This window comes from Lathamus discolor, chromosome 3, assembly GCF_037157495.1.
Source record: "Lathamus discolor isolate bLatDis1 chromosome 3, bLatDis1.hap1, whole genome shotgun sequence".
NCBI lineage: Eukaryota > Metazoa > Chordata > Aves > Psittaciformes > Psittacidae > Lathamus > Lathamus discolor.
This window is the reverse complement of record NC_088886.1, coordinates 113500769-113513314: the sequence shown is the minus strand read 5'-3', so window position 1 is coordinate 113513314 and position 12546 is coordinate 113500769. Positions and strand designations below refer to the sequence as shown.

General features: G+C 35.4%; 1 protein-coding gene across 1 annotated transcript in view; it reads left to right on the top strand.

Annotated features, from left to right (window-relative positions):
- The window catches only part of ACVR2A (activin A receptor type 2A), a 71815-nt gene that overhangs the window by 38544 nt on the left and 20725 nt on the right, over window positions 1-12546 (top strand). The window contains exons 2-4 of the mRNA XM_065671244.1: window positions 840-1047; window positions 3419-3528; window positions 4917-5071. Coding sequence (XP_065527316.1) covers window positions 840-1047; window positions 3419-3528; window positions 4917-5071 — 473 coding nt within the window. The remainder of the gene's footprint in view (window positions 1-839; window positions 1048-3418; window positions 3529-4916; window positions 5072-12546) is intronic.

Genomic DNA, 12546 nt, shown 5'->3' with positions numbered 1-12546 from the left:
GCCTCCAAACACCACTGGGCTTCTGCTACCTGAATCACGCACATTGGCCATCATGCATGATCCCGCTGCATGTATGTTTGGTGTACACAGTGGAAGAGGAGACACGGCTTGGGCTTTCTGAGAGCAGGAGCACTTGGTTGGTTATTGAGTTATGAGAAAGATCTAATGTCTTTATGTTGTAACTGATTAACTGGGTGGGAACATCCAGCAAAAACCCAGTGCTGTCCTTGGCAGTGTGAGGCTCTTGCCTCACACCTGTCGGTCTCAATCCAGTTGCTCACTTGGCAAATCAGAATGGTATAAAAGATACTGTTTTAGCATAGGTGTCTTTTTCTTCAGTGCTTTGTGTTAAGAAGCTACATCACAGATGAAAGCTAGGGGAAAAGATGTTGATGGTTTAAAACTGAATTAATTAGTTAGGTTTAGGTTTCTAAGATGTACAACCTGCTTTTTTGGCACTTGTAATAAGAGATAAAAATGCCTTTTGGTAAAGTCTACTTGCTAAAATTTCTTGTTCAGCTAATATTATAACTAAATTGGGTATTTTTAATTTTCTCTGGTGTTGCTATTCAGGGAAAAATATTGCCATACTTGTTCTTTATTTCTTCAAATTTTGTTAAGTTATCCAAGTCACTGTTTGACTTAACAGAAGATCTTTGTTTTATGTTTCAACACTTGCTTGGAATGCTTGTCGGAGTTAAATGTTTTCTTTCTTTATTAAAAAAAAAAAGGGAAGAAAGCATATTGTATGATATTTTAGTACATCCTGGTTTTGACTGTTCATATGGCTTATCTTTCAGAATGCCGTTTAATTGTGATTTACTTTTCATTCCTAAAAGGTGCCATACTTGGCAGATCAGAAACACAAGAGTGTATCTACTACAATGCTAATTGGGAAAAAGATAAAACAAATCGCAGTGGTATTGAACCTTGTTATGGTGATAAAGATAAAAGACGACACTGTTTTGCTACATGGAAGAATATTTCTGGATCGATTGAAATTGTGAAGCAGGGTTGCTGGCTAGATGACATCAATTGTTATGACAGGTAAGTAAGTTTTCCTATAAATTTTAAATTTATTTGTAATTATAAACAATTATATCTGTCCATAATTTTTAAATCCTCCTCTCTGCCATCAGTACTTGAGACAAATGATAATACTGTAGATTTTGAATAGTTTTCTTTTTAGATGCACACATGCATGCACATACTTTTTTTTCTCTTCTCGCATACCTGTATTTAGGGACCCAACTTTATTGAAGTGCTTTGTCTTGTTTGCATAATAGCATGCTTTACCTTTTCTTATTTACTTAATAAATATTAAAATCTAATTTATTTTTTATTTTATTTTATTTTAAAATTAAAATTTAATTTATTCTTTTTTGGCCATTAATAATAGATTTTTTAATGACTTGTTATTGTCTGTTATTGCCAAACAGTGCAAATGTAGTTCCTGAACCAGAATGCAGAATTCTGTAGTTTGCTTTTCCAACATCTTTGGAGTAGGAAAGTCAGTACTTTGTGTCTGCTCTTTATGTAAGCATGACAGTATTTTGCTGATTTTATTAAAAAGCTCACCTCAGTGGCAACTGAGAGACGCTGAATATTCTAGAATTCCAGTCTTTTTTTTTTTTTTTAATAACAGATGGTCTAGCAAGTACCTGTGAGCAGTAACAGCAGGACTTGAGGTTTGTTAGATAAGGGCTGAATAAAGGTCGTGACTCTCTTAAGAAATGGTATTATAGTTCTCTGAAGTACTGTAGTAAGTTTTATTTGACCAAAAAGTAGTTGCTTGGAAAGGGAGAGAAGAAAATGAACGCATAATACATCTTCATTAAAATGTACCTAGAATTTGGTTTTTAGCAATATTTTAGAAAATTCTCTTCTTGTGTTTCTTAAACGTTGAATGAGTAGAAGAAATCATTATAGTAATTTCAACCAAATAAAATTTCCCCACGCACTAGGATGTTTTGTCCTTTAATGACAGTTTAAAGCTACATCGAACAGTAGTACTGATTTATATGTTTCTCAGAGAAGTAGCAAAGCATCTGCAAGCTTGCTTGCACAGCATGATTAAAATTCAGCTATGCTGGAAGGCAAAGGACAATTTTAAAGAAACCTTATTCATTGCTACTAATATCTAGTAACCGTAAGACACTCAGGATGGGAAAGTATTGGTTTGTTCTTGGTTTGTGTGGGTTTTCTGTTGGGTTTTTTTTTTTTTTTTTTGTTAAAAAAAAAAATCCATTCTTTGTTGTGGCTTTGCAGAAGAAGTGGGGATATTACAGTTTCTGAACTAAGTTAATTTCTGCTAAATGTAAAACTTTCAGGATGGAAATAGGATTTTTTGATTTAGAAAAAAGCTTGGGTTCTGTACTATTGTTATCCCATTATTTTCACGTTATATTAAATTCTTCCTTGAGCAAGCTAAAAAAAATGGAATAAGAAAATGCAGGAAGGATGGGAAGGAAATAGTTAAAAATTGAGTAAAAATTTGTCTGGCTTTAAGACCTCATTAGCTGTAACTTGTAAGAATTGCATGCTGCAGTGTTCATCTAAAATACCCGTTAATAAACAAGATCTTATCTTTGGGAGTGAAGAGTGGTTTAGTGAACAGTGAGTTACAGTGTGATGAACTCCAAACAACTGCAGATTAAGAACATCAAAGAATAAATGTTTCATGGAAGCTACAGTAGAGTGTAATTGTAATAGCTGGTTCTATAAAATAACCCTAATTTTTGAAGCTGAACCCAAAACTTTTTTGACAGTCTTCAGCTGCATTTAAAATCCTCAATTATTTCTGCAGGATTTTCAGATTCTTTTCTTTCTGCTGTCAAGTTGTCTCCTGCATGATGCCTGTTTTTCTTTCCTGACTTGAATAGTTTCAGCTTATTTGTTAATAGAACTCCTTTTCTACATTTAAGTCATGGGGTGGAATAAGCCCTATCCCTGAGCATAATGTAGGCAGGGGAAATTGTAGAAATTTTGTCATCTTCTTTTCTTTTTTTTTTTTTTCTTTTTGCCTAAAATAAAATTAAAAAATTCTCCTTCTCACTCATCTCCAGCCCGTACAACCCTGTACTGTGAGATTATGTTTAAGCATTAGCCATTTGATCGTTTGTCCTGTTGAAATCTAGACTGCAAACTGTTCTTCAGTATCCTGTTGGTGGTTTTCTTTACCTTTATCTTAAGAATCACAAAAATATGCTATGTCAGTTTCAATGATATCTCATTGCAATACAAAGTAACAGAATTTTAATTGGTCTCTTCAGGTTTAACTCTTATTTGGGTGGTATGTTGTCCAGGATTATTTAATGAAGTTCTCTTTAAATTTTAAATATGAGTGTATGTTTTCTCTTAAACACCACCCTCCCTCCCGAATTAAAATTAGTAAGACTTTTATTATTGTCTTTTATAGGAATGATTGCATAGAGAAGAAAGACAGCCCTGAAGTGTTTTTCTGTTGTTGTGAAGGCAACATGTGTAACGAACGCTTTTTCTATTTTCCAGAAATGGAGGTCACACAACGTAAGTTAGTTTGACGCATTTGTGAAGGAACGGCTTTTCTGAGTTCAGAAATATTTGATAGTGTGTATGATGAGGAGATAAGAATTTTATGTTGTGGTGTTTCTTTCCTGCCAGAAGGTTTCCGATTCCTGCATGATAGTGCTGTGTGCATTCACATAAAGAACCTAGAAAATTGCCAGTTTGTGTCTTCCATTTTGAATGGTCTCTGTACTAGAAGTAATTTATATTGATAAAAGGTACTTTAGCTCTTTTCTGAGGGTGAGAAGGAAGGATAATCTGAAATTATTGGCTGTTTTATGATACAGACGTTACTGTCAAATCTTACCTTAATTGTATAGTTAAGCTTCTGTAAGTGTCCATAAATCACTGGGCTAAAAGCTGCATCATCCTTATATGCATGTAGCAGCCTATGAATGCTCTTCTTCTTGAAACAGTGCTCTATTTCTTTGAACTAATTGGACCTTTGAGTTCCTCTGTGAATTGACACAGTAACCTTTAGAAAGGGGGAAAGGATTTCCTCACAGGTTACAAACAAAATCAGATATCCAGACTTAAAAAATAATTGTTTCAAAAAAAACAGTAACTAAAAGATTATTTGATTATTCTTGGATATCTTCTTCCACTCAATAATCTAATCTTTATTGGAAAACTGAATAATGTTAATGAGTGAACTGAAAACAACAGATGTCTTGTGTACCAAATAGCCAGAGAAAGTTGTTTATGATATTAAATAACAATCTTTGTGAGATTAAAATGGCCTTTGTTGACCCAAGAGATATTCTTGGCATTTTTGTCAGTGATACTGCAAAGGCAATAATTGACATTCTTCTTCACTGTCATGAAAGCTCTTTTGCCCCAGGGGTCTGTCTGTGGCTGCCCCTGTGCCAGCTGCCTCTGAGGCAGCGTCTCTCTGGAGCCTTTCTCAGGGCTGCATGGAAGTGTCTTCAGCTAGAGAGCTTTTACTGTCAGCAAGTCAGCAGCATGTAGGGATGTTGGCAGATTACTTCTGGCCTCTTCTTACTAGTGCCATATTATTGTATACATCCCAAAGATTAAACCTCTGTATTGGTTCTTTTTTTATTCATTAGGTGATGGCATTCTTGCAGTCTTTTAAAAATACAGACATCTCTTCCACACTGTAGATAATGCAGAGCTTAAAAGCACAAGAGATAGATGAGCTGATGTGTACTGGGGACCTAAATTATTTCTTTCCAAGGTGCTACTTTTTAATAAATATTAATCTGTTTCTATTAGAGTATTTAATCAAATATTGTTATCCTGTTGTGCTGATTGCAAGAATTTTTATAAGATCGGTATGCTAGACATCTCAAACACTGAATGATTTTTGTTCCTTAAAAGCTGTGTCCTTTTGTGTTTTTTTTCTTCAGCAACTTCCAATCCTGTTACACCTAAGCCACCTCTGTTCAATACCTTGCTTTATTCATTGGTGCCTATAATGGGAATTGCAGTGATTGTGCTGTTTTCATTTTGGATGTATAGACATCACAAGCTGGCATATCCTCCAGTACTCGTTCCAACCCAGGTAAGTCGCTGCATTATTTTGGGGTTTTTTGAATGGTAAAACCAGTTTCTGAAAAGGGGAGAAAGGGGTGTGCGTCTGTCACGTGGCTCAAGTCTTCTGTTACTTTCCTGGTTTAAAGGTGCTAATGCTTGCTATCCACAAAAGCAGAAAATTAAGCTTTACTTAAATAGCCCTATCTCTTTAATTAATTGGTCTTTGAATGTCTGAGAAACTAAATGTTTTTACACATCTGTGTATTTGGGAGGAGAAAAACTAAACACAAAACTTCAGATGGCAAAGATGCAGTAGATATAGGAGGTTTGTGCTCCCACATAGTTAAAAGGACTACTTGTCTGAAAGTTGTGTACAGCTGCACTCAGGTACTTACGGTTGAGCTTTATTTAATGTCTAGCTTAAAACAAAAGTGAAGGAGAGATGCTAATTCATAATTGCAAGTTGCAGTGAATAGAAAATAGCAACTACTAAAAGCGTAGCTGTTCTTTAAAAAAGCATGTGACTGGGATACAGGTATCAGCTAAAAGGAAAATAAAGGAAAACTTCAGTTGAAGCCTAGTTCTAGGGCTTAGCTCAGCTCATGGCCTCACTGTGATTCATGTAGTCATTTTCCTCTTGTTTGTTTATGTATTTTCTGTTTTGTCCTAAATTTCTTAGCTTTAGCAGTGTTTGTGTTCTACTTAGAAAGTATTACGATTGTGGTCTCCAAATATGAAGCATCGAGACAAACACTTTTTGGCTCTGTGTGCATAGTTCCTCCTGTTGTATGGCTCCAGCTGATTCTGTAGGTGTAATTAGTATTAATGCCAGAATTCCTCTTCCTTTAGTTATGTCTAGAGATTCAGTTGAAATTAGAAGGCTTTTATGAAAAGAATTAAGGCAGTGAATTGTTCAGACCGAAGTAGGAAAGATGAGCAAAATGTGATAGTGGAAACAGGTAAACAACTTACCCAGGATCCCCCACGACTTGGGTTTTTGCAGTAGGACTTGAACTTGAGCTTCCTAGCTCAGGGTGGTGACCACTTATAATACATTGTCTCTCATACAGTGATGCTATTTAGGATAAATAAAATCAAAACACTTGCTGGTTTTTGTAGGATTGCATTTAAAAAGGATTAATATGTATCTGCTCTGTACCCCCAGCTTCTGTGATATTTTCAGTGTTACTGCTTGATTTCAGGGTGTTCAGGAAGAAGTGTTGCTTGTCGTTGATACATAAAATCGTTTTGATTTCAGTTTAGTAGTAATAGATAAGGAAAACTTGGGGGGAAGCAGTGGGCATATGTACTTGCCAAATGAAAAGTACATAATTTAGAGGAAAAAGGTATGTTTTCTGTCCTTGCGAAAGTATTGCAGATCCTCAAACTTCATGCAATCTGTTAGCATAATTACTTCATCCATCTCAGTTTTTAGGTATTCAGGACTTGATATCAACCTGGTAAACTTCACTGTAGGAACAAATTCATAACTTCATAACAGCTAGTTCTGTGAAAAATTTCATCAGGTGGTTTCCTTTCTGGACTTCAATAAGCAAAGGGTAAAGTGATAGAAAAGCAGACAAATGTTAAAACTTGAGAGAGATCGAGAACTGGAATTTTTATCATCTTCCTTCGAAAGTTCTTTTCTTGCGTGGTTTGTTTGGTACAGGAGTGGACACATCATAAATTTTTAATAAATAGGGTAATAACCTGTTTTGTTAATACTCAGATTGTATCTGTTGGGATAAGTATATGTTGGTGCTTGAGCTAGTTATGGTGTAATAACATTTATCTTGTGGTGAATAGGCATTAAGGTTTGATGCGGAAAGTCAGGAAAAGCTGCTTCTGCCTGAAAAACTAAATTAAATTATTATGCAAATAGATTATATAAATATGCTTCCATATGCAGTAGAGCAGTATTTCCCACTTTAAATTTGATTAGAGCTGATTTGAACAGGAGGCAGAGGAAGCAGGAAGAGAGGGAAAAGTATTAGTAATTTTATAACCATGAAACAAACATTTAAATATTTTTGTGATTAATATATTAAAAATAATATTATATCAATAATTAGGACATGATTAGAGTTTGTAGGCAAATGGATTATTTTTTAAATCTTTCTGTAGCAAATTCTATGATTCTATGATTCTAAATGGCTAGATCACATGTATGACAGATACTTGCTAGAAAACAGGGATTTCTCTCTATGAGATGCAGATAACCTTTATCTTCTACGCTCTTCCCAGAAGGTGGGGTGGTGGGAGTACATAGGTACAGCAAGCCCTGGTACTAACCTTTCTTTCAGTAAAAATTAAAGGATAGGTGAGCAATAAGTGAAAGGTAAAAATGAGGAAGCTCTGAAGAATGAGACATTTTTGAAGAATTAGGACAAGGCGTAAGTAAATAAAAATAATCAGTGTGCAAAAGGGAAAGAAATTGTTTGGAATAGTTAAGGAAAAAAAAGAATACGCTAGGAGAAATTTCATTTTTGAACCTGTCGTGAAATATAAAGGACAAACATCTGAGTAAATGCAAACAACATTCATCTTCCTTTGAATGTAAAATTGTTTCATGGTGGGTGCATGCATCAGGCAGGCATTACGTACACAAACTGAGCTGAGTTCACAGCCTCGTGGTTTACGTTAACTTTATATTCCCTTTGAATCTACAGATACTTTTCTTAAAATTTCATACGGTAGGGTTAGTTTATATGTTTGGTTTCAGACTGGAAAGAGGCAATTTTTATTCGCTCCTTGCATGTTTCAGTCCTGCTTTCCTTCAGTTATTTGGGTAGAGAGTCCAAGGGGGTTATGAGAGCAGGTAACTGCTGAGATGTTCCTTGCTGATGCCTGAACCTGAAGGGCTCGCCGAGTCTGGAGGCATATTTCAGGAGCAGCCACAGCAGAACTGGTGCTTTGAGGTGTCGGTGCAGGGACCTGTCCTTGCTCCTGTTGCTCCCGTTAGTCTTTGCATACATACTCCTTTATCTCTTGTTTGTGCTGTTAACTGTATGCCTCATTTTATCGTGTGGGGTGCTCTCCAGTTAAATCTGTCAAAATGTAGAAAATCTGTCACTCTCAGTCCTTAAATGAGTTATTAACAAGTGTAAGTTTGCTAAATACATATGTGCATACGTCAAGTGGTTTGAAAGAACCATTTAATTTTCTTATTTATATTCAATTTAATCATGCTGCAAACATCTATTCATATGTCTGATAAACTTACCAAAATCGATGAGTATTTTAAATATTTGAATTTGTGTATTTTCACATAAAAAGACTTATTCTCACCCTGTTAATTTTCACTCATGAATTCCAGGTACACTGAAAATGAAGCAGTATTGTCTTTGCAGACAAAGGCTTTCACTCTCAAATTAGTTTGGATTTCTCCACAGCATCCTACTAATATTCCTGGTAGAAATATGAATGTGGATGGCAAGGAGTTGATATGTTATGCTCATTTATTTTTTTACATCTCTTGAGCTTGGGCCAGAGTTGTCAGTCAATGCTAATTACAACTGTGGTGTTACCACTTTGTCAACTGATAGATAGGACCATAACCTATTTTATAGTGTAACTGACACAAGTAACACTTCTGGTTTTTATCAGTTCACAGAGCTGTGGCTTCCAACATTTTACATCCCTACTGTACAAAGAGAGATTAACCTCTTGTACTTTCTGTTGAGTGCTCAAGTTATGAATATCGTACTGGATCACAGAGTTGCTTTTTTTGTTTTGTGTTGTTTTTAAAGTAAGAGTCATATGTTGAGAGGGTTGAAAAAAGCTTTACAGATTCACATAATGTCTTCATAACCTATTTTTGTGCTTTCTTCTGGAACATTTGAAATTACTTGGGTTAAAGATACTTCATGTTTTTAATCACTAATCACAAAAAAAGCCCTGGTCTAGGCCTGTTTGGTATTACCAGAAATTTAAAAACTCAGAATGGACAGATTCTGTCTTATTAGCATGTCTATAAAAGCAAGGTTAGTTGCTAGGAATTACCATTTCTTTCTCTACTCAGAGTGGAGGATTGCATAGTTGAATACAACTATGTCTTCTGCAGTTAACCCCTATGTATCACTTCATTTAAGCTTTTCACCCATCATTCCCAATATTAAGCGCAACGATCTTTTATGTGTTGCTTTTCCCTGCCTCCATATGGATGAACCTCACTGGTCCTATATAGTTGGAAAATGCCCCTAGTCTTGAATGTCATGTGCTGTATGAACCAAGAATTAAGAATAGTAGAAGTACATGTGTGAAATGTAAAGAGATATATATAAAGATATATATATATAAAAGATATATAAAGAGGTTTTTTTGTGGGGAAGAGGGGTTATTTGAACATAAAAACCCCCTCTGATTTTAGTTGATGCCATTTTGGTATGGCTCCATTCACTACTATACCATGATAGTCTTTCTCTAGTGTATCTCTTTCTGAAGACATCCAAGTATGAATAGATTTCTGTAGCTATGTCATGGTTTTGGCATTTCAGTTTAAGCTGTAACAAATTAGAATTGAAAACGGCATCACATAGTGCAAGGTGAATAATGCTGAAGAAGAAAAATCTCTAGTAGCGACAGAAGCAAGACAGATTCTGAACTGACTGCAGGTCCGACAGCATATGTAGCAGAGGAAAAATAAGTTCTGTGTTGGAAATGAAAAGGAAGAGAACAAAATAACAGAACAAGCACTGCTCTTAGCTGTAGTTTTTAACCTCAGACATCTGGTCTAGGGCACCAGACCTGTGCCAAGGAGTTTGGTGAGTGTGTGTAACTTGAGGTTTGTTTTCAAAAAACCTGAAAGTAATTAATAACAGGAAATTTTTTGTAGTTGGCATAGGAAAAGGATTTTAATTCGTTGTTTTCATTCTCTAAATTGACTTTCAGCACATCAGATAATCTACCTGGTATGCTTACAATTTCTGAGATAACCTTTATCCCTTTGTCACACTCAGAAAATCACAATTGGCTGCTGAAAAAGGATGAAGAAATTAAACTGTTAGGGTTTTTTTTTCTGGCTTTTGTTTTCCAGCCACACTATTTTTCTTAATGTTGTTACAGATATTTTAATAAAATATTGTAACGCTTGAAAAATGAAGAATAAGAAGGGGAGAGGTGTTTTGAGGACTTATTCCAAACCTTGGAAGATTAATAGCTACTTGAAAAATGCATGAAGGAGAAGCCAAATACTTACATGAAATGGGAAAAGTTTCATCCACAAAGAAAAGCTGGAGCTTAGAGTAAAAATTAAAAAAAAAAATAAAGACTGAGTTAGAGCTTGTGGCTAGCTAGGAGGGATTTGTTTTTGGGTACGTATTGGTGGTTAATGAATGATTAACGTATAATGGGTGGCAGTGTTAGTATTAAAAAGGAATAGCTGAATGATCTCTGGATTTGGACTGTTAGATCTGTGAATGATTTCATGTTCTCTAATTTTGCATTTCATATCTTGAGAGCTAATAAGAATTTATTTTATAGTTGGTAACAATAGCTGGACTGACACAGGAGGAAGGTATGGCATTATCCTTTGGTTTTGGTCCAAAAGGCACAACCATGATAAGGTTGTATAAAGGAAGGGGAAAAAAAAAAAAGAAATTCCAAAACCAAAAAAAAAACCCCACGTAAATATAGGGGCACCCTAAGAATGCAGAAGGAAAGTTGTTATAGAGTCCTTAATGTGTAGTGGGTAAATAGCTTGTAACTGTGTCTTTTTCCCTTTGTTTAATTTATGGGCTGTTGCAATACAGGCAGTTCCTTAAAATCTTTTAACAGAGGGAAGAATTTGTATGACAAATAATTGAAAACCAAGTTTATAGCATTGCTTTGTAAATGTTCTGTATATGACCAGATCCAGACCTTTGATTCTAAGCTTTGATAGCTTTAAAAGCCATTAAAAAAAACCCAACCCCCCAAAAAACCCCACCCAACTACTTCCCTGCGTTTTCCATTCACTTTCAGAATGAGCTATCTCCATTTAAGTAAACCATAATTCTTATTTTGTCAAGAGGTAAGAAAATACAAATCCAGGTGTAAGGTGACTTACTCTGAATAGCAACCTAAAGGGAACTTTAAAGTACAGTTAGAGTTAAAAAAACAGGCTTTAAAATGTATTTCTATAGTGAGCTTCAAGTTACTTTTGCATTAATTTAAGCAGAACTCTAAATAATTCTAACCTGCGCTCTATACTTGCAATACTACACCTTAGCTTTCTACACGATATCTTATTCTTGGCTTATTAGACTTTAGAGAAGACCACATTGCTTGCATTTTTCTGTGGGGTTTGTTTTTATTTGGGATGTTTTTTTGTTTGGGGTATTTATGGTTTTGGGGCATTTTGTTTGTTTGGCCGGGTTGGTTTTTTGTGTTTTGTTTTTTTTTCTAGCTGGTTACAAATATCACAATAATTTTCCTAATCCATGATAAAACCTTTAGAAGTATTTTTCAAGCAGTATAAATAGAAAGTGTGTTTATATACATTTGTATAGGTAGTAGCTATACAAATGGGAGAGGGAAATTACTCCCAGTTTATATGGGTTGTTGCACCTATTTGCATTTCTATAATAACCTGGTACCGCTTAAACTGGTGATACTTGCGTTTCTAATGAAAAGCCTGAGGCAGTGGTCTGTAGTCTAAAGGGAAGGACAATGATTTTCAAATCAGGAGGCTGATGATGTGCATTTTTAAAAATTCCCATGCGTGTCTAATTTATTAGTGTTTGGGGGCTGTTGATCCCCGTAAGAGAGCAGTGAGAGAACTCATTTCTCCATTTCATATTTGCAGTTTCTCATTATGGTAAGAGCAGAAAGGTGGGCTTTGTGTATCTTTTCCTTACTTCTGAGGAATTAAAAATCCTCAGAAACTGGAGAAGTTTAGTAGTAAATAAGCCTGAAAAAGAATTAATAATTTTTTTTACAGCCACAAAACAGACATTTATTGAATAACTATCTCATGTAAGCAGTGCTTTTTATGGTTTTTTAACAGTTGTCTGTTCTTACTTGAGTTAGGAGAAATAGGAGTACACAGAGATAGTTCTATTACTCTGTTACGGTAGCCATTCCCTATCCCATTCAAAGATTAATACTTTTATTTTGCTTGGCTGCTGCTTCTGACAAAGAAATATGGGGGGTCTTGGAGGAGGAACTTATGCTTGTGGTTTGTGGAGTTAGTGCTGCAGAATCTTACTTGTAGTTCTCCTAAACAAGTGTGGAATAGCTGTCATTCTATTGGAACCACCAGCTCCGAGAGATTTGAAGGTGAAGATGATCAGCTTCTCTGAAAAAAAAGTTTGGGTGGTTTTGTTTAGTATGGGTTTTTTTTTCCAATATGAAGTGCCCCAAAATATTTGCAGAGGCTGTACAGGTCCTGCAAGAATCTGCTTCATCTTCTTGGTGTGGGTGTTACCCTCATCTCCAGTGGTGGGCTGACTGATGGAGTGGTCCTGTTTAGCTCCGGTGTTCTTCAGTGCTCTCTGTCAGTGGCTTCAAACTCTATAACAGTAT